This window comes from Pseudophryne corroboree, chromosome 2 (assembly GCF_028390025.1).
Source record: "Pseudophryne corroboree isolate aPseCor3 chromosome 2, aPseCor3.hap2, whole genome shotgun sequence".
NCBI lineage: Eukaryota > Metazoa > Chordata > Amphibia > Anura > Myobatrachidae > Pseudophryne > Pseudophryne corroboree.
The window spans coordinates 408,766,281-408,794,006 of NC_086445.1; the positions used below are offsets into that span (position 1 = coordinate 408,766,281).

Sequence of the window (27,726 nt, forward strand, 5' to 3'; positions counted from 1 at the left end):
AAAACCACTGTCGAAGTCCCGAGATTTTCGTCTCGGGCTGACCCTTTCACACACAAAATGACCCGTGTTGACCCAGCAAATTACTGGGTAAAAACCTCTGTGTGAAAAGGGTATTACTGTAGTCCCATCAGCAGCTACAATCAGTTGCCCGCACCTGGGCACTGAATTGGAGTTATCACACAGTAAGGTGTCCGGTACACTCTGAGAGCTGTCTAGAGCAGCTGGGATCCTGCAGTAACTTTACATTACCTAGCATAAAGTGCCCGTCCCAGGTCTGTCACTAATCAACAATAACGGCTCCTCTAGGCTGTACTGCAGTAAAGGCTCCTACTCTAACACATTTTGCTCCTTTGGGAACTTTTTCAAAGAGTGTTATAATATAGGGCAAATGCCCTTATATACCTGCTGCTGCCATTATACCTCCACAATCTTATTGGACAATTGCTAGGTGTATTACCAGAGTATAAATATATTTTAATCACTCTTTATGCTTCCTTATATCAATCGCTAAATACACTTATTTCATACTTGCCTACTTTCGGAAACCAGTTTCAGGGAGATTCTATACTGTATGAGAGTGTGCACAGCCAACAGCTAAGGGTGCGTGTCTAGCTCCATCTATGGGCGCGTCTACTGCCACTCTAATTGCTGTCCTGCAGTTGCACACAGGAGTCATTGCCATCCTACACACACAAACAGGTCAGTGCCAGACTACACACACACACAGGGGTCAGTGCTACCCTACACACACACAAACGTGTCAGTGCCACCCACCCCACACACACACGGGTTAGTGCCACCCTACAGACACACATGGGTCAGTGCCACCCTACACACACACACAGGTCAGTGCCACCCTACACACAAACGGGTCAGTGCCAGACCACACACACAGGGTGACAGGGCCAGGATAAGGGTGACAGGGCTAGGATAAGGGTGACAGGGCAAGGCCAGGGGTGACAGGGACATGACAGAACACAGGGCACGGGAGAGATTGGTATTAGGGACAAAACAGTGGTGACAGACAGATGTGTCTTACCGGAGTCACTGCTGCTGGCTGCTGCTGTTCCACTCCAACCTGTTGGGATCTGCTGCTGGTGGAGACTTGGCATGGCTGACTCTCTTAGGCTGGAGTCCTGCTTCCTCTGCCCGTCCGCATTCCTCCCCCCCTCCTCAGTCACACACCGCAGACCTCGCGCAGCTGCCGGGCACTGTGATAAGGGGAGACTGGGAGTGACTGGTTAGCCCCCAGGAGATGCTACGGCTGGAGGGAGGAGGGGGTCGGAGCCTGCAAGCAGCTCGGACTTCTGCAGCGTTACCCGCCGGCTAAAGTGTGTGAAGGAGCTGGGCGCACCTCACTGTGGGTGGCAGCGCTGCAGCTAGCGGTGGGGTTGCCGGGGCTGGAGATAACAGAGGCAGTACGAAACCTGCACAGCGGCAGGTGCCCCACAAAACTGCAGCTAAGAAGCGTGGAGTGTGCCAGAAAGTGACGCTCCTCTGCGCCAGAGAGGGGGGTCAAGCACACAGTGAGCCGGTGCCCGTCTGTCTGTACGGCATACCCCCTCACACACCCCCATACCTCCCAAATGTCCCGATTTTCGCGGGACAGTCCCATTTTTTTGGGTTTGTCCCGCTGTCCCACCCGCGGGTCGCAGTGTCCCGCGGTAACGGGGGGGTCAGTTGGAAAGCTCCTGTACTCGCTGTTCTGCTTAGCAGAGCAGCGGTGAATAGTGGAGACAGAGGGAGAGGGGGCATCAGGGGGTATGGATTAAGGGGGGGTTCCAGCAGCAGAGCCGGATTAAGGGGGGGGGGCAGGGGGTACGTACCATTGGCCCCACAGATTTAGGGGGCCCCCCGGATCGAGTAGCTCTGTCCCAGCTCAGAAGCCCCCCCCCCCCCCCCCCCGTCCTGCCAGCAACAACGGCAGCATTGTGCTACTGTCAGCACACGCTGCTGCGTGTTGGCAGGTCTGTGGTGTTGCAGGGAGGCAGCAGTCTCCCTGCTTTCTTCTGCCTGTGCGGGTGTGTAGGGGGGAGCGACCACCTCCTCTGGATTTACCCCTAGCTGAGGGGCCAAAATTCCATTAAAAAAAAAATATAACAAAAAAAAAAATATGGAATTTGCGTAAGGGGGCGTGGCCTCGCGTCCCGCGATTAGTCCACGCCCCCAACCCACAGCAGGCACAGCAATGAGATAGGGCTCCCCTGTCTCAAGTGCCCTGGCCCCCCCGGACTCATAATCAGCCCCTGGGGGCATGCCAGCAGCTCACAGAGCGCTGGGCAAGCCCCCTCACTGACGAAAAATGGGGCCCTCCCGTGAAGCCACGCCCCTTTTTCGCCGAGTGTGTCCCTCCTTCTGTCTGAAGAAAGCTCCTGCAGAAAGCTGGGAGGTGTGCACCCCTGCCTGTGCCATGCCCATACTATCTGCTTCTGCTCCTAGTCTCCTGTAGATTTGGCCAGATCTGTGACTCATTTGACTAACTCCGCCCACTGTTGTGACTCCGCCCAGCGTTAGCAAATGAATCACAAAGTCACAGATCTGGGCTATTATATAGGAGATATATATATATATATATATACACATATAATAGATTAGAAAAAATTATAGCCGGATGTCTCCAAGATTCAAACCCTTGCATTCTAATTTGTTAAACCTACACACTCGTCTCTACTCTATATACAACTACTGAGGTTTTTGGCTGTCAACAACTATTTAGGGTATCCACGTTAATAATAGAAGAGAAAAATGCTATACAGTATATATATATATATATATATATATATATATATTTATTCTGCAAACTGTTATGCAATGGTATTGCAATGGCAGAGTAAGCAGAAATGGGTTTTTTTTCCACCTTAGTGCAAAGGTTTGGATTTTAGCCATGCCTCCACTCCTTCAGTGATTGGCCTTCAATCTGCTAATCCCCACAGCAGGGTTATCCATCAATGGGTGCAAAAAATCGATGGTTAATGCACAACAATGCGTGTAATTCAGACTTGATCGTAGCAGCAAATTTGTTAGCAGTTGGGCAAAACCATGGCCCTCATTCCGAGTTGTTCGCTCGCAAGCTGCTTTTAGCAGCTTTGCACACGCTAAGCCGCCGCCTACTGGGAGTGAATCTTAGCTTCTTAAAATTGCGAACGAAAGATTCGCAATATTGCGAAAAGACATCTCTGTGCAGTTTCTGAGTAGCTCGAGACTTACTCTGCCAGTGCGATCAGTTCAGTGCTTGTCGTTCCTGGTTTGACGTCACAAACACACCAAGCGTTCGCCCAGACACTCCTCCGTTTCTCCAGCCACTCCCGCGTTTTTCCCAGAAACGGTAGCGTTTTTTCCCACACGCCCATAAAACGGCCTGTTTCCGCCCAGAAACACCCACTTCCTGTCAATCACATTACGATCACCAGAACGAAGAAAAAAACGTGAGTAAAATACCTAACTGCATTGCAAATTCACTTGGCGCAGTCGCAGTGCGGACATTGCGCATGCGCACTAAGCGGAAAATCGCTGCGATGCGAAAAAATTTACCGAGCGAACAACTCGGAATGACCACCCATGTTCACTGCAGGGGGGGGGGGCCCAGATATAACATGTGCAGATAGGATAGGATAGGATAAAATTGATCACTGCAGCTGACTTATGCAGGTTGAAACCTGTTCAGACATGAGCCTAGTTTTTGTGTGAGTATGGATCATTAGGTCAACCCTAATTAGGTTGACAGTCAGTAAGTTGACCATATATGGTCAACGTGGAAAAGGCTGACTGGGTCAAAAGGTGAACAGGGTCGTTTGGTCGACAGGTAACAGGTAGACACTGGAAAAGGTCAACATGTACAAAAAGTCGGCATTTGAAAAGGTCGACATGAAAAATCATTGTCAAAAATGTTGACACAACATTATTACTTTTTTGGGGTGACGTGTCAAAGCACATGGAACCCCAATTACTGTACTGTGTCCCCTTGCATGGCTCACCACTTTGGACAATGTGCCTCGAGGTTACTATTCCCATTCATAGTCCATGTGGATGGTAAAGAGAGAAAAAATTGGGGGAAAAATTCCAAAAAATCATACCAACTATTTGAACCTGTCGACCTTTTGTACCTGTCGACCATAAGCACTGTCAACCTTTTACATATCGACCTATTAACCATGTCGACCTAAGTAGGGTCGACCTATCATCCAGATACCTTTCTGTGTATAGAGCAGCACCAAGACAGCATGCTTGTAGATGCCACAGTGCTAGTAGCTAGTGTTTATTGCTCCTTTCTTAAGTTTCATGTTTGTTAATTTTACACCAGCATTGTGTTCATCTGATGTCCCGTCATGCTGCAGAGCTGTCTTAATCATCACTATTCCTTCTCTTATGTCTTTTGAAGTTAACTTTTAATTGTAACTTTACACCATTAGTAAAAAAAAAAATATTATAAACTTTATTTTTGATGTAAAGTTGGTGATTAAGACATGAGTTGGGGTCCTCACATTCGTTGTGTGACACAAGCATTACCTAACCCTCCAGTATTCAGACTACTGCTATTCCAATAAACCACATTTTGGCACAACTGAGGGCTGGTGTCGGTAGCTGGAAGCCTCAGTTGTAGGGGCTGACGGGTACCGAAATTTAGGAGGTGAGAGAGAACTCCTAGACATGCACTAGACAGTAGTACCAGATGCCCGAAGGCGTGATCACGACAACAGGAGATGCCTTTGAGGATTTTTATTAAATCATAAAAGTCAAAGAATATGCAACCAAACAATAAATGTCACAAGTGAGTCTCTGAATCACAGCTGGTAACGACCAGTAATCCGGAGTATTAGTGGAAGTGCTTTATAATACTTGGGAACACAGGTGAAGCATAAAGCGATACTGGGGATCGCCGGTAAAGCTTTAAGTGATGCTGGGGATCGCAGGTAAAGCTTAGAGTGATGCTGGGGATCGTTGGTAAAACTTTAAGTGATGCTGGGGATCGCAGGAATAATACTCCACTGTAATGATGAGCAATGGTAGGAGTGGAGACAGAGGACTGCTGGAGAGTGGTTACTGGAAGCCGGAGTCATACACTCTGTTAGCGCTGTGTGCGGAAACAAGGAAGGCAGGTTGCACCACAGAGCATCAGCACAGGAGAACTGGAGCTACACCGCAGAGAGTAACCACCAGGGAGTCAGGCTATACTGCAGGGAGTGTTCACAGAAGAGTCCTTAGTGAAGCTGCATACTGGAACGCTGGAGAGACAATTAAAGCACTGACAACCTTCTGGGTGCTGAGACAGGGTATTTACACCTGCTGGATAGCAGGGATTGGCTGACAATTATGCTCAGGCTCAGGCAGCGCTGCGGATAGGTGAAAAGAGTAACATGTGATTCAATCCAAAATGGCTGCGCCCATTGACGGAGACTGAAGGGGAAAGAAGCACTCAGAAACCATGTGTCAAAAGGCAATGGCGGCAGAGGCCGCAGCAGCAGAAACTGCACGCGCCCAGAAGCGCACAGTGGCCACAGGGATGACGGCAGAGGCCGCGGCACACAGAGGACGCACATCCAGCGGGAGACCACAGGTGCGGCAGTGACGGCCGCGACGGGGCTGAGAGCGCCACACTACCATAAGTGTATACACTAAGGAGGCCGCTGAACCAGCGTTGCAGGCAATACCCATGAGATGTAACCCAAAACACAGTTATAGCCCGGCCCTGGCTCGCTGAGCCAACCTCAGGAGACACCTAACAGGCAGGAAACGGCATCTAGTTTCCCGGATCGTGACAGCACCCCCCCCCCCCTTTAGGAGTGGCCCCAGGACACTTCTTAGGTTTTCACGGAAATCAGGTATGGAATTTCTGAACCAATCTAGGAGCATGGACATCAGATGCATTTGTCCAGGAACGTTCCTCAAGACCATAGCCCTTCCAATCTATCAGATACTGGAGGTGACCATATCTAATACGTAAATCCAGGATCTTGGCGACCTCATACTCAACACCATGTTGAGTCTGGACTTTGGGAGCAGAGTGAAGCGCTGAATGAAAGCGATTCAGAATCACCGGTTTGAGGAGTGAAACATGGAACGTCTTAGGAACTTTCAGAAACGGAGGTAGCTGAAGCTTGTAAGCCACTGGGTTGATGACTTGTTTAATCAGGAAAGGTCCGATATAGCAGGGGGCAAATTTCATACTCAGAACCCTCAGTCGTAGATTATTCGTAGACAGCCAAACGCGGTCACCAACTTTAAGGGAGGAATTGCCCTACACTTCTTATCCGCAAATCTCTTGTACCTAGAGGATGCTTTCAAAAGAGCGGCACGAACATTCTTCCAGTTATTTGAAAACTGCTGAATCGTGATATCAGCTGCAGGCACCGATGTTGCTGAAAGCGGTTGGAACTCAGGAACTTTTGGGTGAAACCCATAATTGGTGAAGAATGGAGTGGAGGAAGATGAAGAATCATCCTGGGAAGAGGATACATAGATACGGAGGAAGGCCTCCAAGTCTTGATTCACCCTCTCAGTTTGCCCATTGGTTTGAGGGTGATAGGCTGTAGAGAATTTTAGCTTGACTTGGAGCGCCTGACAAAGACTTTGCCAGAACTTGACCACAAACTGAACACCTCTATTGGAAATTATATCCACAGGGAGACCGTGTAATCTGAAGATCTCTTGGAAGCTGACGGGAGACCGGTGACAGGAATGAAATGAGCCATCTTGGTGAACCGGTCAACTACCACCCAGATGGTGTTGAATTTGTTACACACAGGGAGATCTGTGACGAAATCCATCGAAAGATGGGTCCACGGACGATGAGGAACAGACAAAGGAACCAGTTGCCCAGCGGGTTACTGGCGGGGTACTTTGTGTTGGGCACATTTTGGGCAGGAAGCCACAAATTCAGTAATGTCCTTCTTTAGGGTCGGCCACCAGTATGATCTGGAAATAAATTCTAAGGTCTTGTGTATGCCCGTGTGTCCGGCAAAGCGAGAGGAATGTGCCCAATACAAGAGCTTCCTTCTGAGAGCCGGCTTCACAAAACTTTTCCCTGGCGGGGGCATAGAGTCCATCCTCACTGCGGAGAACGCCACTTGATCAATAATATAATGCTCGTCAGTAGACTCAGACTCATTTTCTTGCTCCCAGGAGCGGGAAAGGGCATCAGCCTTGCGATTCTGTGACCCTGGACAAAACTGCAATTTGAAGACAAATCTGGAAAAGAAAAGTGCCCACCTGGCTTGGCGAGGGTTAAGACATTGAGCGTCTTTTAGATACAGGAGATTCTTGTGATCTGTCATGATGGTGATGGTATGAGAAGCTCCTTCTAATAAGTACCTCCACTCTTCCAAAGTGAGCTTGATCGCCAAAAGTTCTTGATCGCCAATGAAGCCACAAGGATATAGATGACCATCGTTAGCTCTTTGAGACAGTACTGCGCCCACTCCGATGGCAGAGGCGTCTTCCTCAAGGATGAAGGGCGAACTGGTATCTGGCTGTTTCAAAACCAGAGCAGAGATAAATCTTTATTTCAACAAATGAAAGACTTGGGTAGCTTCTTCTGACCATTTGGAAGGATTGGCACCTTTTTTGGTAAGAGCCATAATAGGCGCAACAACGGTGGAAAAGTCTCGAATAAATTTCCTGTAATAATTGGCAAACCCTAGGAATCTCTGGATGCCCTTGAGGGTTACAGGAATCGGCCAATCTCGGATCGCTTGAAGTTTCTCAGGGTCCATCTCCAGACCGGAACCGGATACAATATACCCCAGGAACGGGATGGATTTTACTTCAAAGACGCACTTTTCCAGTTTGCAATACAGATGATTGGTACAAAGACGGGACAAAACCTTTTTCACGCAGAACCAATGTTCCTCCAGATCATTTGCGAACATATGGATATCATTGAGATAAACCACAACATGACGATAAAGATTTCATTCATGAAGTGTTGGAATACCGCTGGAGCATTGCTGAGTCCGAAAGGCATGACGAGGTACTCGTAATGTCCATCACGGGTGTTAAAGGCGGTCTTCCACTCGTTACCTTTTCTGATTCGGATGAGATTATAAGCACCCCTCAGATCTAACTTAGTGAAGATAGTGGCTCCACTGATGCGGTCAAATAACTCGTGATAAGCGGCAGGTGATACCAATTTTTTTACTGTGATGTCATTCAGACCCCGGTAGTCAATACAAGGCCATAGGCCACCATCTTTCTTCTTTACAAAGAAGAAACATGCGCCAGCTGCAGAAGACGAAGACCGGATAAACCCTTTAGCCAGATTTTCCCTGATATACTCCTTCATGGAGTGGGTCTCTGGCAACGACAATGGATACGTGCGTCCACGAGGAGGAGTTTTCCCTGGAATGAGATCGATAGGGCAATCCCATTCTCTATGGGGAGGAAGAATATCGGCTGAAGATTTGCTGAATACATCGGTGAAATCCTGATATGGAGAAGGTGGAACATCAGGAGATTTAGAGGAGGAGTTGCAAACTGGAAGCACTTTATGTAGACATGTCTCAGAACAGGAAGGACCCCATGCCAGGATATGGGTCGTCTTCCAATCAACTTGAGGATTATGCAAATGAAGACATGGGAGGCCTAGAACCACAGGATGAGTGGCCCCTGGGATTACCAGGAAGGAAATCAGCTCTGTATGCAGAACCCCTACCTTCAGACGGATGGGTAGGGTCTTGGAGGTAATCACCGCATCAGGAATCTTACTGCCGTTCACGGCAGTTAAAGATATAGGAGATGACAATCTCTCAGTGGGTAGAGACCACTGCTTAACAAACCTCTCAGTTATAAAGTTCCCGGCTTCTCCAGAATCCAACAAGGCAATAAGATTCTTGGTACGCTGAGCCACCTAAAGAGAAACTGAGAGGTTGCAGTCACTTGAAGACGGAGAGGAATTCATTACTCCTAGCCGACCCTCCCCTTGGCGGGCTAGGATTTGGAGTTTCCCGGACGCTCGGGACAGGCGTTAATGAGGTGGGAAGGTGCTGCACAGTACAGGCAAAGGCGATTAGATAGACATCTTCTACGCTCTGTTGGAGACAATCGTGAATGACCTATCTGCATAGGTTCATCTTTGGATGAAGACGGCTAACAAAGAGGAGGAGCAGAAGGAGTCTTATGAACTGTTGACCTGCCTCGCTCCATAGCCCTTTCACGGAACCGTAGGTCAACTTTAGTGCAGAGCGATATGAGCTCATTCAATTTCGAGGGCAAGTCTCTAGTGGCGAGCTCATCTTTAATACGGTCGGAGAGGCCTTGCCAAAAAGCTGCATAAAGAGCTTCCTCATTCCAGGAAACCAACGTCTGGAATGGTACTAAATACTGTCCGACAGTTCGTGTCCCCTGACGCAGCCGAATAATCTCAGAAGAAACTGACGACACTCGACCTGGCTCATCAAAAATACGTTTGAATGTTGCCAGAAAGTCGGAGTAGAATGACAGCAGGGTATCAGATCTTTCCCATATGGGTGATGCCCAGTCAAGGGCGGAGCCACTGAGTAGGGAGATGATATACGCAACTTTAGTGCGGTCTGTAGGAAAACTGCCGGGTTGCAACTCAAAGTGGATCTCACACTGGTTTAGGAAACCCCTGCAGGCTTTTGGGGATCCATCATATTTAGCAGGTGTCGGCAAATGGAGACATGGAGGAGAAATGGGTATGGTGGGTGGGGATACCACCGGAGGGACTACAGTCGGCATACTGGACACCCCTGACCCACGGAGGGTTGCCTGAATTTCATCCAGTCAGGAAGAGAGGTCCTGGAGACATCGGATAACATAGCCTTGTGCAGCCTCCTGATGTTCAAGACGGGCTGCCAGTTCTTGCATTGGCCTGATACCTTGGACTTGGTCTCCAACCGGATCCATTAGGTCAGTGCTTACTGTCACAACTGAGGGCTGGTGTCGGTAGCTGGAAGCCTCAGTTGTAGGGGCTGACGGGTACCGAAATTTAGGAGGTGAGAGAGGACTCCTAGACATGCGCTGAGACAGCAGTACCAGATGCCCGAAGTCGTGACCACGACAACAGGAGGTACCTTTGAGGATTTTTATTAAATCATAAAAGTCAAAGAATATGCAACCAAACAATAAATGTCACAAGTGAGTCTCTGAATCACAGCTGGTAACGACCAGTAATCCGGAGTATTAGTGGAAGTGCTTTATAATACTTGGGAACACAGGTGAAGCATAAAGCGATACTGGGGATCGCCGGTAAAGGTTTAAGTGATGCTGGGGATCGCAGGTAAAGCTTAGAGTGATGCTGGGGATCGTTGGTAAAACTTTAAGTGATGCTGAGGATCGCAGGAATAATACTCCACTGTAATGATGAGCAATGGTAGGAGTGGAGACAGAGGACTGCTGGAGAGAGGCTACTGGAAGCCGGAGTCATACACTCTGTTAGCTCTGGGTGCGGAAACAAGGAAGGCAGGTTGCACCACAGAGCATCAGCACAGGAGAACTGGAGCTGCACCGCAGAGAGTAACCACCAGGGAAGTGTCCACAGGAGAGTCCTTAGTGAAGCTGCATACTGGAACGCTGGAGAGACAATTGAAGCACTGACAACCTTCTGGGTGCTGGGACAGGATATATAAACCTGCTGGATAGCAGGGATTGGCTGACAATTATGCTCAGGCTCCGGCAGCGTTGCGGATAGGTGAAAAGAGTAACATGTGATTCAATCCAAAATGGCTGCGCCCATTGACGGAGACTGAAGGGGAAAGAAGCACTCAGAAACCATGTGTCAAATGGCAATGGCGGCGGAGGCCGCAGCAGCAGAAACTCCAAGCGTCCAGACGCGCACAGTGGCCACAGGGATGACGGCAGCGGCCGCGGCACACAGAGGACGCACATCCAGCGGGAGACCACAGGCGCGGCAGTGACAGCCGTGATGGGGCTGAGAGCGCCACACCACCGGAAGTGTATACACTAAGGAGGCCGCTGAACCAGCGCTGCAGGCAATACCCATGAGATGTAACCCAAAACATAGTTATAGCCCGGCCCTGGCTCGCTGAACCAACCTCAGGAGACACCTAACAGGCAGGAAACAGCGTCCAGTTACCCGGATCGTGACACATTTATTGTCGCAAGCAGAGAAGGACAGTGGCCTTTTGGTTTAAACTAATGTTATTTGTTTGGTTGGAATTGGTGTTTTGGCCCACTTACAGTACAGTGTCCATTTTTTACACAGAATGACACCTGCAGCACAGATATGAGGTGGAGGCATTAGCTACAGTTGGAGAAGATGCCTAAAGGCCTGGCTGAGCAGCTCTGCCTCCCAGTGCTCTGCTCAACCAGAATGCTGAGACAGGGTGTGACACGTGCCCTGTGATTCGTGGCCGTGCCTCTTTTCTCCACACACGCTTCATTTCTGTCCCTGGTCCATCCTCTTTGATTAGATAGTCCTTGAGTGAAGGCCTATGAAGTAGTCAGCCTCTCTCCCTGTCTGCACGCTGTATGCAAAGGGGAAAGGGAGGAGGCAGCTGGATCTGGGCCCCTCCAACAGACCTGCGCCCGGGTAAAGAGTACCCCTCCCCCCTTTCTGCGCCACTGTATAAGGGTTTCCTATTGGCTAGAAGATCTTCAAACACCACAAACTCTTGAAGATAGGCTTGTCTGTTTTTAAGTTGTTTGTACTAGTTGTGCCGCGGGAAAGCCATTCATGCAGTAAGTTACTAAAGTTTACAGTACACATTATATTTCTGCACATATATGCTCATAAATGTTTACAAATGTTCAAAGCCTAGTTTTCTATAATGTGTCAATCAATAATAAATTAGTAGATGGTTTCAATACATACCTGGGTGTTTCAACATAACAAATGCCTTTTGGCCTATATCTGAATAGATATTACAGTAAAATTTTCTGTCATAGTCTTCTTCTTTTACTTTCGAAAAGTTTAAGCTTATGCTGACTACTTGGTATCCATCATCAGTGAGTATACTGCTAATAAAATATAAGAGAGACGGATAAGACAGAAAGACAAAGAAAAATATTTATTGCGCATCACATTAATGTTTAGACACAAAAGGAAAAGGACTAGGGTGGTCATTCCGAGTTGTTAGCTCGCTAGCTGCTTTTAGCAGCATTGCAAACGCTAGGCCGCCGCCCTCTGGGAGTGTATCTTATTTTAGCAGAATAGCAAATTTAAGATTAGCAGAACTGCTAATAAATAATTCCTTGCAGTTTCTGAGTAGCTCCAGACCTACTCACAGATTGTGATCATCTCAGTCCGTTAGTTCCTGGTTTGACATCACAAACACGCCCTGTGTTCGGCCAGCCACTCCCCAGTTTCTCCAGACACTCCCGCGTTTTTCTCTGACACCTGCGTTTTTTAGCACGCTCCCAGAAAACGCTCAGTTACCACCCAGAAACGCCCCTTTCCTGTCAATCATTCTCCGATCAGCAGTGCGACTGAAAAGCAAATCTACTAAGTTTTGTGTTAAATATCTTAGCGCATGCGCGCTGCGTACCATGCGCATGCGCATTTTCCACCTAATCGCTGCGTTGCGAAAATCGGTAACGAGCGATCAACTCGGAAGGACCACCTAGGTATTCTTAACCTATTTGTAAACAGCTATGTCCCTGGGGTGGGAACATTATTAATCTTATTTTGTGAACTACCAACTCATAAACCAATCATTATCATTAACATTGGTTTTTAAGCACACATTAGGCCTGAATCTGAGTCAGACCAAAGATTTCAGCATACTGTACATCCCTGCAAGAAACTGCTGACTGGGCCAAATTAGGCATACGTACATGGATGGCGATTGTATTTATGGAAGACTACTCTTTCCATGAAATAGGTGTTCCTGGGCAGTAACTAGGTGGCAATCATGTGCACCACCATGCGGACACACTGAACTATTTTGTCTGATGTGAGTGACATGGGAGTGTCATGGATGGGTTAGCCAATTTCCGTAATATGATGCCCTGTGAGACAGCACCGCTCACATACACTTAGTTACAGCCCTTCTCAGAGGAGACATTTTTCATGGATTCAGTTTTAATTGGCAACTTCAAATCAGGTTGATTTTGCCTTTAAAATTATCACCGATTGAAAACATTGGTCAGACTCATCTGAATCGCGCAGATGCCTGCATCTCTCAGACTATTATATTTACCCCTAAAGCTGAGTACACACTATACAATGTGTACAATGTGCCCAACACGGGAGCCAACATTGGTAAGTGCGTACTCATTTGCTGATGCAAGCAGCAAACGAGAGATGGCGTGGTCCATTTAGCCTTTGTTAATGACATCCCCCATCAGCCCTAGGGCCAACGGAGGATGTCGCTGATGACACACAGGAGCACGCATTGTCAGCGACATAGTGGGTACACAGTAGACGATATGCCCGATATGTCGGTCTGATCCACCAGATCGGCAACATATCGTCTAGTGTGTACCCAGCTTTAGTGTGGATATGGCAAGTCCATGTGTACTTGTGCATGTAAATTACATATGGGGCGAGATGTAATGAAGTCCGAGTTCAACGGCCATGCGGGATGCCAGCCGAACTCGGACGTTCATGGGGCTAAACCGTGCATTGTAAAAGATTGCTCATTTAAAAAAAAATTCAAGTTCGGGCCGGCATCCTGCATGGCGCTGAACTCGGACTTCACCACATCCCAGCCATGGATTTTTGCATGGATATGCCGCATAGTAAAAACATCTAACTTTATATTACTTTAGTCTAGAACACAGGTTCTCAAACTCGGTCCTCAGGACCCCACACAGTGCATGTTTTGCAGGTCTCCTCACAGAATCACAAGTGAAATAATTAGCTCCTCCTGTGGACCTTTTAAAATGTGTCAGTGCAGTGGCGGAACTAGCGAGCGGTGGGCCCATGCGCGACAAAATGGCTTGCCCCCCCCCCACCCCATCCAAGTCCACCCCCTCACTCCTGGAGAGGATCTGGTGAGGGGGACCTGCTCAGGGAAGTGGATACCTAGCAACAGTGTCGTAACTAGACATTTTAGCACTGTGCAAGAAACGGCATTGGAGCCCCACCTCTGCATGCAAAACAGGGGCTGTGCGCGCCGTAGGCGCGCTCAAAAATACATAGTGGCGTGGCTTCGTGGGGAAGGGGTGTGGCCACAAAATAATACCAATGCATAAAACGGTGCACAGTAGTCTCCATTATTCAAATTACGCAGCACAGTAGCACCACTACACCAGGTAGAGACCCTTTTACACCTTACGGTGGACAGATTCCTCTTTTTACACATTACAGCAGACAGCGTCCCCTTTTTACACATTACGGCAGACAGCGTCCCCCTTTTTTACACATAACGGCAGACAGCGTGCCCTTTTTACACATAGCAGCAGACAGAGTGCCCTTTTTACACATAACGGCAGACAGCGTGCACTTTTTACACATAACGGCAGACAGCGTCCCCTTTTTACACATAACGGCAGACAGCGTGCCCTTGTTACACATAGCGGCAGACAGCGTACACTTTTTACACATAACGGCATACAGCGTGCCCTTTTTACACATAATGGCAGACAGCATCCCCTTTTTACACATTACGGCAGACAGCGTGCCCTTGTTACACATTACGGCAGACAGCGTGCCCTTGTTACACATTACGGCAGACAGCGTGCCTTTGTTACACATTACAGCAGACAGCGTGCCCTTGTTACACATTACGGCAGACAGCGTGCCCTTGTTACACATTACGGCAGACAGCGTGCCCTTGTTACACATCATGGCAGGCAGATTCCCCCTTTTTACACATTGCGGCAGGCAGATTCCCCCTTTTTACACATTGCGGCAAGCAGATTCCCCATTTTTACACATTGCGGCAGGCAGATTCCCCCGTTTTTACACATTGCGGCAGGCAGATTCCCCGTTTTTACACATTGCGGCAGGCAGATTCCCCCTTTTTACACATTGTGGCAGGCAGATTCCCCATTTTTACACATTGTGGCAGACAGTCCCCCTTTTTTGAAGAAAGAAAGAAAGAAAGAAAGAAAGAAAGAAAGAAAGAAAGAAAGAAAGAAAGAAAGAAAGAAAGAAAGAAAGAAAGAAAGAAAGAAAGAAAGAAAGAAAGAAAGAAAGAAGAATTATACTTACCCTCTCCGCTGGCTCAGGCTCCTCGGTGCAGCGTCAGACGATTCCCGGGCAGGAGAGAAGGAGGAGGAGGGAGGTGGAGGAGGGAGCCGCAGCAGCGCTGTGTTATTGGTGGAGGCGCTGCTGCTGCTGCCCCTCTGCTTCACTATAGGCTGTTCTCGGAAGACAGCCTATAGTGAAGCAGAGGGGCAGCAGCAGCAGCGCCTCAACCAGTAACAAAGCGCTGCTGCGGCTCCCTCCTCCACCTCCCTCCTCCTCCTTCTCCCCCGTACCGCTGCTCCTCTCCTCTCTGTTCGGGCGGCTGTGCGCTGCGAGCAGCGGTTGCCCGCAGCGCACAGCGGCATGTAATGAGTCAGTTTGACTCATTACATGCTTTGGGCCCCTGGACAGAGGCGGGCCCCAGTGCAACGCACTGGTTGCACTGGCGGTAGTTCCGCCTCTGTGTCAGTGAGTAATTAATACACCTGTGCACCTGCTGGGTTACCTGCAAAACATGCACTGTGTGGGGTCCTGAGGACCGAGTTTGAGAACCACTGGTCTAGAATACATATTTTGAGTCATGTGTAAGTTATACTTACTACTCTTCTCCCATTACCACTCTGCCATCGTCTGAATATGTATGAATTTCAGAATCATCGACTGTCCAATACAATTTAATGTTTCCACTAAATAACACTTCACATGTTAGTGAAATAGCAGCTCCTGCAAAATTGTTTCACGTTGAATATTATATTACATACTGGATAACTGTCATTTCAGAAAGCTTTTAATGTAGTCAGGATACAAGCATACTATACTGTCTGTACAGCATAGTATGCTTGTATCCTAAAAGTGCAGCTAAAGTGATAAACAATAACATATATCAGGTAAACCCATGCACCTGTCCCGTCCCCCCACTAGCTTCCTTCTACCTCCACCATGTTCTAATCTACTACATACTCAACCTAGGGCAGTGGTTCTCAAACTCGGTCCTCAGGACCCCACACAGTGCATGTTTTGCAGGTAACCCAGCAAGTGCACAGGTGTATTAATTACTCACTGACACATTTTAAAAGGTCCACAGGTGAAGCTAATTATTTCACTAGTGATTCTGTGAGGAGACCTGCAAAACATGCACTGTGTGGGGTCCTGAGGACCGAGTTTGAGAACCTGTGACCTAGGGGATTGCTGTGCAAGCTGCATGATATACAGCAGGGCTGGCCAAACCGGTCCTCGAGATCTACCAACAGTTCATGTTTTCCAGGCCTCCTTGAGATCTATAGAATTGTCAGTTAGGAATGAATGCAGCACCTCTTAATTAGTAATGACTACACCTGTGCACCAGCTAGGTGGTCTGGAAAATGTGAACTGTTTGTAGATCTCGAGGACCGGTTTGGCCAGGCCTGATATACAGTATATTCCTAATAAAGTAAAGCATCTTAGAGAACGGGATATGGTCATTAGGTCGACCACACTTAGGTCAACAGTCATTAAGATGACCACTATTGGTCGACATGCATTATGTCGACATGGTCATTAGGTCGACATGGTAAAAGGTCAACGTGTGTTTTTCACTTTTTTCTTTTAATTTTTTTTCACTTTTTCATACTTTACGATCCACGTCGACTACGATTGGGAATATTAACCTTGCCCGAAGTGAGGGGACACGGTGCACTAATTGGGGTTCCCCGTCACTTTATGAAGAAAACGACACCAAAAACAGTAAACAAACGCATGTCGACCATTTTCCATGTTGACCTTGTTCATGTTGACCTAATGACCATGTCGACATCATGCATGTCAATCAATATTGGTCGACCTAATGAGCCATACCTTTAGAGAAGAGTACTAAAATGGATGTGGACCATGCAGTTATGCTGTGAAAAATCATTCACCCTTTTGCAAGAAGGCAAAACTCACCTAATTTCACTTGTAAGAAGTTATTCTTTGGATTTATTATAGCAGGCGCACTTTGCAACAATCTAACTGCAAAAAAAAAGAAAAATAATGATAATAATATTAAAAAGAAGTTCTGTGATAAGTGATTACTGCATCATTCGCACCATTCTCCAACTTCCTAATATTTGAAAATTCAAATATCTGCCTTCATCTAGGGCCGTAACTAGGGGGGGTGGGGTGGTGGTGGTGGGGGGTTTGGCGGCTAAGGGGGCATGTGCCCCGGGTGCATGATTTGAGGGGGCACCAAGGAGTTACAGAGAAGCAAGGTTTTATGGGGGGTTTTACCGGCAGTGCTGTGCTGTTCCAGTGAGACAGCAGACAGCTCCCGGGGCGATGTCTCCAGAGGCGTAACTAGGGCAGGGTGAGTGGGGCACGTGCCCTAAGCGCCTTGGCAGGCCCAGCAGAGGGGGGCGCCGGCGGCGGCCAGGGCATCATGCCCCACTCGCCCCCGTCACGCTGCAATGTGAGGGGAGGAGAGCGCAGCGTCTCTCCTGCCCCTCGATGTCCTCACTACCTGTACCGCTGTCCGGTCTCCGACGGCGTTAGCCAATCAGAGCTTGCGGACTGGCTCCTGATTGGCTGCTGGTCCGCGAGCTCTGATTGGCTAACGAACCGGCGCCACATAGCCACCGCTGGAGACCTGGAGCATTGAAGGGCAGGAGAGGCGCTGCACTCTCCTCCCCTCACATAGAAGAGGGAAGGAAACGGTGAGTGATGGGGGGGTCTTATATCTGGCACTGTGGGGCATGTATCTGGCACTGTGGGGCATGTATCTGGCACTGTGGGGCATGTATGGCACTGTGGGGCATGTAACTGGCACTGTGGGGCATTGTATCTGGCACTGTGTGGGGCATGTATGGCACTGTGGGGCATGTAACTGGCACTCTGGGGCATGTAACTGGCACTGTGGGGCATGTATCTGGCACTGTGGGTCATGTATCTGGCACTGTGGGGCAATGTAACTGGCACTGTGCGGCATGTAACTGGCACTGTAGGGCATGTATCTGGCACTGTGGGGCATTGTAACTGGCACTGTGGGGCATGTAATTGGCACTGTGGGGCATTGTATCTGGCACTGTGGGGCATGTAACTGGCACTGTGGGGCATGTAACTGGCACTGTGGGGCATTGTATCTGGCACTGTGGGGCATGTAACTGGCACTGTGGGGCATGTATCTGGCACTATGGGGCATGTATGACAATGTGGGGCATGTAACTGGCACTGTGGGGCATTGTATCTGGCACTGTGGGGCATTGTATCTGGCACTGTGGGGCACTGTATCTGTCACTGTGGATCTGACACTGTGGGGCACTGTGTATCTGGCACTGTGGGGCCATTGTGGGTAGGTGATAGTGTGCTGAGAGGTGACACAGGGGGTAGGTGATAGTCATGTTGGCACTCCCCATTTTCAGTGGCCACACCCCTTCTGGTGCGTACTTCTTTTTCTGTGTTGTTGGGGGGGGGGGGGGGGGTTTGGGGGGGGGGGGCGCCACTCTTCATCTTGCCCTGGGCTCCAAAAACCCTAGTTACGCCTCTGGATGTCTCTGACCCACCTGTCTGCACACAGCTGGATTTGAGGGGGCGCCAAGGAGTTACAGAAGAGCAGGGTTTTATTGGGTTTTTTTTACCGGCAGTGCAATGCTGTTCCAGTGAGACAGCAGACCGTTCCCGGGGCAATGTATCTGACCCACCTGTCTGCCCACAGCTGACTCCGACACTGTGCGGGTGAGCTCCAGTACCTGGAATCTCTCTGATGCCGGCTACTGTCTTAAACTCTCTTCTTTGCCATGCAGTGCTGCGACTAGTGTGTGGTCCTATAGAAGTGCACTGTGCTCCCAGTTAGCAGTAACAACCTCCGCTTTGCCTCCCAGATGGGGGGGGATTTGGTGTAGCTTATAGGGGGATGTAGTGTAGTGATGTAGTGTACCATATAGGGTATGTAGTGTAGTAATGTATTGCAGTATATAGGGTCATGTAGTGCATTGATGTGGTGTAGCATATAAGGGGATGTATTGTTGCATATAGGGTACGTAGACCAGTGCATAGGGCAGGCATTTCCAACCACGGTCCTCAAGGCACACCAACAGTGCAGGTTTTAGTGATATCCAGGCTTCAGCACAGATGGTTAAATCAAAATAACCGAGGAACTAATTAAGTCACCTGTGTTGAAGCCTGGATATCACTAAAACCAGGACTGTTACTGTGCCTTGAGGACCGAGGTTGGGAAACACTGGCATAGGGGCATGTAGTGTAGTGATGTAGTTCAGCGTGTAGGGGATGTAGTATAGTGATGTAGTGCAGTGGATAGGGGAATGTAGTGCAGTGATGAAGTGTTATGATATAGTGCAATGTATGGGGGGACACAGAGGAGCATGTAGTTAAACACACTGGCAAGGCATGTGATGCATACTGTAGGGCATTTGAGGCACATAGGGGAATATTGTCCAATTGTATCCCCTTTTTTAATTTTCTTTGATAATCTGATTATTTTAGTCTGACAGGGTTTCTTTGTTTGTTTGTTTTTGTGGGGAGGGGGCGCCAAATTACTGCCTTTCCCCGGGTGGCGAAAATCCTTGTTTCGGCCCTGCTTCACCAACCTACAGTGTAGTCAGTACAATATTGCTTGTGTTACAGTAGATCCCCTATTTGACACTTACATTATTTAGAGTGTTTTATATATTGCATTAGACAGGTAACAGCTAATTTCTGTATTTTGGTGCAGTTTTGCATCTTTGAGCAATATTTGTAAATACCCCAAGTAATCTCTTCAGTCAGATTTTCTAAAAACACAATTAGGTGAGGTGTTAAACTGTAGCTTTATAATAAAAGTGGGCAAACCCTTTTACTTAAATCACTTCCTATAGGAATGTATTTTATACAGCTGTATATTTATTGTGTATTTATTGTGAATAAAATTTCAACATTTCTAAATGTTCAAAATGTTGACATTATGCTGCATATATTAACAGGGGTTGGGGGGTATTCATTTTATGGGGTTATATATATTATTGTTATCAAGGGGGTGTATTGACGTTATTTTGAGGTTATGGTAATGCTTTATGGGATCTGAGGTTTAATGTATTCATATTGTTCATATAAACATATGCACATATACACCATCCTTGCCAACTCTCGTTGCATCCTGTCCTGGAGAAGCTTAGAGAGGAGATGGTGCTGCATACTTCAGGGGACGTGGCTGCACTATCCTGTCATTAGGTTTCACCCCCAACATGGAAAAATGTCATGATTCATGGTCCATGGGTAGGGGGCAGGGCTAAAATGATGCCTACCATCGCTGCCATTCCTGTGACAATCTCCACATCCTGCTCACTTAACTAGGAAGAGGGCAGAATGCGGGAGATACATCTACTGAAATGGGGGTACAGGGGAATTAAGGGAAGATAAATAATAAAAAAGAAAAAAGCAGCTTCAGGTTCCCATGTAGATCACATTTGTTTTGGATATTACGGGCTCGCGACCCAACGAATGACGAATGACTGGTACAATATACCACTCACCCCTCCTATGTCTGAGGTACATGTGGAATGTGACCACGTTGTTTACATAAAAATAACAGAAGTGATTTTTATTTACTTAATCATATATAAGTGTGTGTGTGTGTGTGTGTGTGTGCGTGTGTGTGTGCGTGCGTGCGTGCGTGTGTGTGTATTTATATAGGGAAGGGGGGGGGGGGGGGGTGATGAAACAAGCACCAAATAGTATAATTAGGTGACAATGTAATATAGCAAAGGATTTTAAATATACATGCATACCAAAAGTATGCTTAGTTATAACAAGCACATCTGTGGGTTGAAGATGTTACATGTTTCTTCGTGAATTCTTGGATCACCAAGTGGGATTCATATTGCAAGACCTTGTTGTGATACAGGGTGGTGTTCCCTACCATAAAATACAGTATAACACAATAGTATATGATACTGTATGTACAGAGCCGACCCTAACCAATATGATGCCCTAGGCAAGATTTTGGTTGGTGCCCCTACCACCACCGCTAGTTCTGCCTCTGTCCCTGCACCCTTTTCCCAGTACCATCACCCCGCACCCATAGCAGTTCTTACTGTGGTGTTCCTATACCCTATATTTTAAAAAGGAACAGTGCGCACATTCGGCGCACAGCCCAAAAAGGGACGTGTTTTTGCTGGCAAGCGGCATACCCCCAATTCAAATTATGCCACACAGTAGTGCAACTTTATTCACATGATATCATGCGATAGTGTCCCTTATTCACGTTACATCACACAGTAGTACCACTTTAGCTTATATACGTTACTCCTCACAGTAGTGCCCCTTATTCATATTACACCACACCATCTTGCTCTTTATTCACATTACACCACAAAATAGTGCCCTTTCTATACGTAACACCACACAGTAGAGCACCTTATACACATAATGCCACACATTAGTAATGCCTTTATACACATAATACCACACAGTAAAGCCCCTAACACATGACACACATTATTAATGTCCTTATAAACATAATGCGCCTTACACATTATGCCAACCTTTATTAATGCCCTTATACACATAATGTCCCTTACACATATGCCAAACATTATTGCACAACCAACCCACCCGCACACAACACTCACACAGCCGCTAACACTGTGACCTCTGCCTCTCCTTGGATACAGATGTGTCCTTATACATCTTGCCTCAATGCGCCATGCAGCAGGAGATGCCTGGCGTGAGTCAGCTGGCAGCTCTGCTAATGTTGGGTGCATTTTTTTAATGAAAATGCATCTTATTGGCATTGCCACGTGGATTGGATGCACAAGCAGTTTCTGCTGATTAAAATGATGTGCAGCATGCCTATATACTGTGTGCAACTGTGGCTGTATCTGCATACGATATGCTACACACAGAATATAGGCATATCATTTTAATCAGCAGAAGCTGCTGGTGCCCCTAGGCATACCAAATGCCCTAGGCATTTGCCTAGTTTGCCTATGCCTAGGGGCGGCTCTGTGTATGTTCAGTTTTCCTTATAAAAACAGGGTGATTGTAGATCTTATGAAACTGGGATATATTCTGCCGGGTGTGGTATTCAAGGTTGACAGTAACTAGGTCGACAGTAACTAGGTCGACCACTATTGGTTGACAGTGACAAGGTCGACAGGGTCTCTAGGTCGACACGGTGTAGGTCGACAGGTCAAAAGGTCGACATGAGTTTTGTATGGGGGTTTTGTGTTGTTTTCTCCGTACAGTGACCGGGAACCCCAATTAGTGCACCGTGTCCACCTTTCATGACTCGCCATGCTTCGGGTAAGGCGCCTCACTCCGCTACTGCTGCGCTTGGCACAGGTTACTATTCCCAATCATAGTCCACGTGGATTGTTAAGTATGAAAAAGTTCAAAAAAAGAAAAAAACTGTGAAAAAATCATATCGACCTTTTGACCTGTCGACCAGAAGACCCTGTTGATCTAGTTACTGTTGACCAATAGTGGTCGACCTACAGACCAGATCCCTATTCTGCCAATCACCCTGTTTATGTAAGAGAAACCTGCACACACAGTATCACACTATTGTGATTTTAGTTTTTATGGTTAGTAACAAAACCCTTTGCAACGAGGTCCTGCAATATGATTCCCACTTAATGATCCCTTACTAAGAGTTGTGGAGAAAGTCAAAACATCTTCTGCAGAAACACACCAGACCGAGATATAAGGTTTATATTTTTGTCCTCACATACTGTATATTTGCAGTTTGCAGATGTTATGAATGTGTGATATATTCTGCCAAAGTAAATATATGTTGGCTGTAGTTTTTAAATGGATTGCATTAGTAACCTTCTTTAAATACTGCATAGGCCTCCCTCCAAGTGGAATCAGACAGACATGAAAATAAGAATTTACTTACCGATAATTCTATTTCTCGGAGTCCGTAGTGGATGCTGGGGTTCCTGAAAGGACCATGGGGAATAGCGGCTCCGCAGGAGACAGGGCACAAAAAGTAAAGCTTTCCGATCAGGTGGTGTGCACTGGCTCCTCCCCCCATGACCCTCCTCCAGACTCCAGTTAGGTACTGTGCCCGGACGAGCGTACACAATAAGGGAGGAATTTTGAATCCCGGGTAAGACTCATACCAGCCACACCAATCACACTGTACAACCTGTGATCTGAACCCAGTTAACAGTATGATAACAGCGGAGCCTCTGAAAAGATGGCTCACAACAACAATAACCCGATTTAGTTAGCAATAACTATGTACAAGTATTGCAGATAATCCGCACTTGGGATGGGCGCCCAGCATCCACTACGGACTCCGAGAAATAGAATTATCGGTAAGTAAATTCTTATTTTCTCTATCGTCCTTGTGGATGCTGGGGTTCCTGAAAGGACCATGGGGATTATACCAAAGCTCCCAAACGGGCGGGAGAGTGCGGATGACTCTGCAGCACCGAATGAGAGAACTCCAGGTCCTCTTTTGCCAGGGTATCAAATTTGTAGAATTTTACAAACGTGTTCTCCCCCGACCACGTAGCTGCTCGGCAAAGTTGTAATGCCGAGACCCCTCGGGCAGCCGCCCAAGATGAGCCCACCTTCCTTGTGGAATGGGCCTTAACAGATTTAGACTGTGGCAGGCCTGCCACAGAATGTGCAAGTTGAATTGTGCTACCAATCCCACGAGCAATCGACTGCTTAGAAGCAGAAGCACCCAGCATTGTTGGGTGCATACAGGATAAACAGCAAGTCAGATTTCCTGACTCCAGCCAACCTGGAAACTATATTTTCAGGGCCCTGATAACATCCAGCAACTTGGAGTCCTCCAAGTCCCTAGTAGCCGCAGGTACCACAATAAGCTGGTTCAGGTGAAACGCTGACACCACCTTAAGGAGAAACTGGGGACGAGTCCGCAGCTTTGCTCTGTCCGAATGGACAATCAGATATGGCTTTGTGAGATAAAGCCGCCAATTCTGACACTCGCCTGGCCGAGGCCAGGACCAACAGCATGGTCATTTTCCATGTGAGATATATCAAATCCACAGATTTGAGTTGTTTAAACCAATGTGATTTTTTAGGAATCCCAAAACTACGTTGAGATCGCCCAGTGCCACTGGAGACATCAAAGGGGCTGTATATGCAGTACTCCCTTAACAACTTCTGGACTTCAGGAACTGAAGCCAATTTCTTTCTGGAAGAAAATCAACAGGCCGAAATTTGAACCTTAATGGACCCAATTTGAGACCCATAGACACTCCTGTTTGCAGGAAATGTAGAAATTAACCTAGTTGAAATTCTTCCGTGGAGCCTTCCTGGACTCACACCCTGGCACATATTTTCACCTAAGTGGTGATAATGTTGTGCGGTCACCTCCTTCCTGGCTCTGACCAGGGTAGGGATGACCTCTTCCGGAATGCCTCTTTCCCTTAGGATCCGGCGTTCACCCGCCTTGGCGTCAACGCAGCTGCGGTAAGTCCCGGTACAGACACGGTTCTTGCCGAATCAAGACCCTTCTTAGTATCTCTTGAAGTTCCGGGAACCAAGTCCTTCTTGGCCAAACCGGAGCCACGAGTATAGTTCTTACTCCTCTCCTTCCTATCATTTTCAATACATTGGGTATGAAAAGCAGAGGATGGAACACATACACCGACTGGTACACCGACGGTGTTACCAGAGCGTCCCAGCTATTGCCTGAGTGTCTCTTGACCTGGCGCTTCAGGTGGGACGCCATCATAACCACCTTTGGTCTTTCCCAACGGTTTACAATCATGTGGAAACTTCCAGATTAAGTTTCCACTTTTCCGGGTGGAATTCATTTATGCTGAGAAAATCTTCCCAGTTGCCCACTCCCGGAATGAACACTGCTGACAGTGTTATCACATGATTTTCCGCCCAGCGAAGAATCCTTGCTGTCATTGCCCTCCTGCTTCTTGTGTCGCCCCGTCTGATAACGTGGGCGACCGCCATGATGATGTCCTACTGGATCAGCACCGGTTGACTTTGAAGCAGGAGTCTTCCTAGGCTCAGAGCATTGTAAATTGCCCTTAGCTCCAGTATATTCATGTGGAGAGAAGTCTCCAGACTTGACCACACTTCCTTGGAAATTTTTTCCCTGTGTGACTACTCCCCAGCCTCTCAGGCTGGTATCCGTGGTCCCCAGAACACAGTCCTGAATGCTGAGTGTGCTGCCCTCTAAAAGATGAGCACTCTGCAGCCCCCACAGAAGAGACACCCTTGTCCTTGGAGACAGGATTATCCGCTGATGCATCTGAAAATGCGATCCGGACCATTCGTCCAGCAAATCCCCTGAGATCTGCCGAATGGAATCGCTTCGTAAGAAGCCACCATTTTTCCCAGGACTCCTGTGCATTGATGCACTGATACTTGGCCTGGTTTTAGGAGGTTTCTGACTAGGTCGAATAACTCCTTGGCTTTTTCCTCCCGGAGGAACACCTTTTTCTGGACTATGCCCAGAATCATTCCTAGGAACAGCAGACGTATCGTCGGAAAACAGCTGCGATTCTTGGAATATTTAGAATCCAGTCGTGCTGTCGTAGAACTACTTTAGATAGTGCTCTTCCGACCTCCAACTGTTCTCTGGAACTTGCCCTTTTCAGGATATCGTCCAAGTAAGGGATAATTTAGATGCCTTTTTTCTTTGAAGAAACATCTTTTCGGCCATTACCTTGGTAAAAGGCCCGGGGTGCCGTGGATAATTCAAACGGCATCGTCTGAAACTGATATTGACAGTTCTGTACCACGAACCAGAGGTACCCTTGTTGAGAAGGGCAAATTTGGACATGGAGGTAATCCTTGACGTCCAGGGACACCATATAGTCCCCTTTTTTCCGGTTCGCTATCACTGCTCTGAGTGACTCCATCTCGATTTGAACCTTTTATGTAAGTGTTCAAAGATTTCAGTTTAGACTATGTCTCACCAAGCCGTCTGGCGTCAGTACCACAATATAGTGTGGAAAAATAATACCCTTTTCCTTGTTGTAGGAGGGGTACTTTGATTATCACCTGCTGGATATACAGCTTGTGAATTGTTTCCAATGCTGCCTCCCTGTCGGAGGGAGCCGTTGGTAAAGCAGACTTCAGAAACCTGCGAGGAGAAGATGTCTCGACTCTCCAATCTGTACCCCTGGGATAATACTTGTACTATCTAGGGGTCAACCTGCGAGTGATCCCACTGCGCGCTGAGACTCTTGAGACTACCCCCCCACCTTGAGTCCGCTTGCATGGCCCCAGCGTCATGCTGAGGACTTGGCAGACGCGGTGGAGGGCTTCTTTTCCTGGGAAGGGGCTGCCTGCTGCAGTCTACTTCCCTTACCTCTATGTCTGGGCAGATATGACTGGCCTTTTGCCTGCATGCCCTCATGGGAAAGGAAGGATTGAGGCTGAAAAGACGGTGTCTTTTTCAGCTGAGATGTAACTTGGGGTAAAAAGGTTGGATTTCCCAGCTGTTGCCGTGGTCCCCAGGTCCGATGGACCGACCCCAACTAACTCCTTCCCTTTATACGGCAATACTTCCATGTGCCGTATGGGATCTGTATCACCTGACCACTGTCGTGTCCATGACATCTTCTGGGTGATATGGACAACGTACTTATCTTGATGCCAGAGAGCAAATATCCCTCTGTGCATCTCACGTACATATATATAGAATGCATCCTATTAAATGCTCTATATGAATAAAATATTTTCAGTCAGGGAATCCGACCAAGCCAACCCAGCACTGCATCTCCAGGCTGATGGCGATCGCTGGTCGCAGTATAACCACCGTATGTGTGTATATACTTTTTAGGATATCTTTCCAGCTTCCTATCAGCTGGCTCCTTGAGGGCGGCCGTATCTGGAGACGGTAACGCCACTTGATAAGCGTGTGAGCGCCTTATCACCCTAAGGGGTGTTTCCCAACGCGCCCTAATTTCTGGCGGGAAAGGGTATAACGCCAATATTTGCTATCGGGGTAACCCCACGCATCATCACACACTTCATTTTATTTTATCTGATTCAGGAAAAACTACAGGTAGTTTTTTCACTCCCACATAATACCCTTTTTTGTGGTACTTGTAGTATCAGAAATATGCAACACCTCCTTCATTGCCCTTAACGTGTGGCCCTAATGAGAAATACGTTTGTTTATTCACCGTCGACACTGGATTCAGTGTCCGTGTCTGTGTCTGTGTCGACCGACTGAGGTAAATGGGCGTTTTTAACGCCCCTGACGGTGTTTCTGAGACGCCTGGACCGGTACTAATAGTTTGTCGGCCGTCTCACGTCGTCAACCGACCTTGCAGCGTGTTGACATTCTCACGTAATTCCCTAAATAAGCCATCCATTCCGGTGTCGACTCCCTAGAGAGTGACATCACCATTACAGGCAATTTCTCCGCCTCCTCACCAACATCGTCCTCATACATGTCGACACACACGTACCGACACACAGCACACACACCGGGAATGCTCTGACAGAGGACAGGACCCACACTAGCCCTTTGGGGAGACAGAGGGAGAGTTTGCCAGCACACACCAAAACGCTATAATTATATAGGGACAACCTTATATAAGTGTTTTCCCTTATAGCATCTTTATATATATCTCAATATCGCCAAAATCAGTGCCCCCCCCTCTCTGTTTTAACCCTGTTTCTGTAGTGCAGTGCAGGGGAGAGCCTGGGAGCCTTCTCTCCAGGCTTTCTGTGAGAGAAAATGGCGCTGTGTGCTGAGGAGATAGGCCCCGCCCCTT

General features: G+C 47.8%; 1 protein-coding gene across 1 annotated transcript in view; it reads right to left on the reverse strand.

Annotated features, from left to right (window-relative positions):
- The window catches only part of LOC135024104 (interleukin-1 receptor type 1-like), a 94,408-nt gene that overhangs the window by 49,324 nt on the left and 17,358 nt on the right, over positions 1-27,726 (reverse strand). The window contains exons 5-7 of the mRNA XM_063953438.1: positions 16,970-17,035; positions 15,649-15,772; positions 11,789-11,934 (exon numbers count right to left, since the gene is read on the reverse strand). Coding sequence (XP_063809508.1) covers positions 11,789-11,934; positions 15,649-15,772; positions 16,970-17,035 — 336 coding nt within the window. The remainder of the gene's footprint in view (positions 1-11,788; positions 11,935-15,648; positions 15,773-16,969; positions 17,036-27,726) is intronic.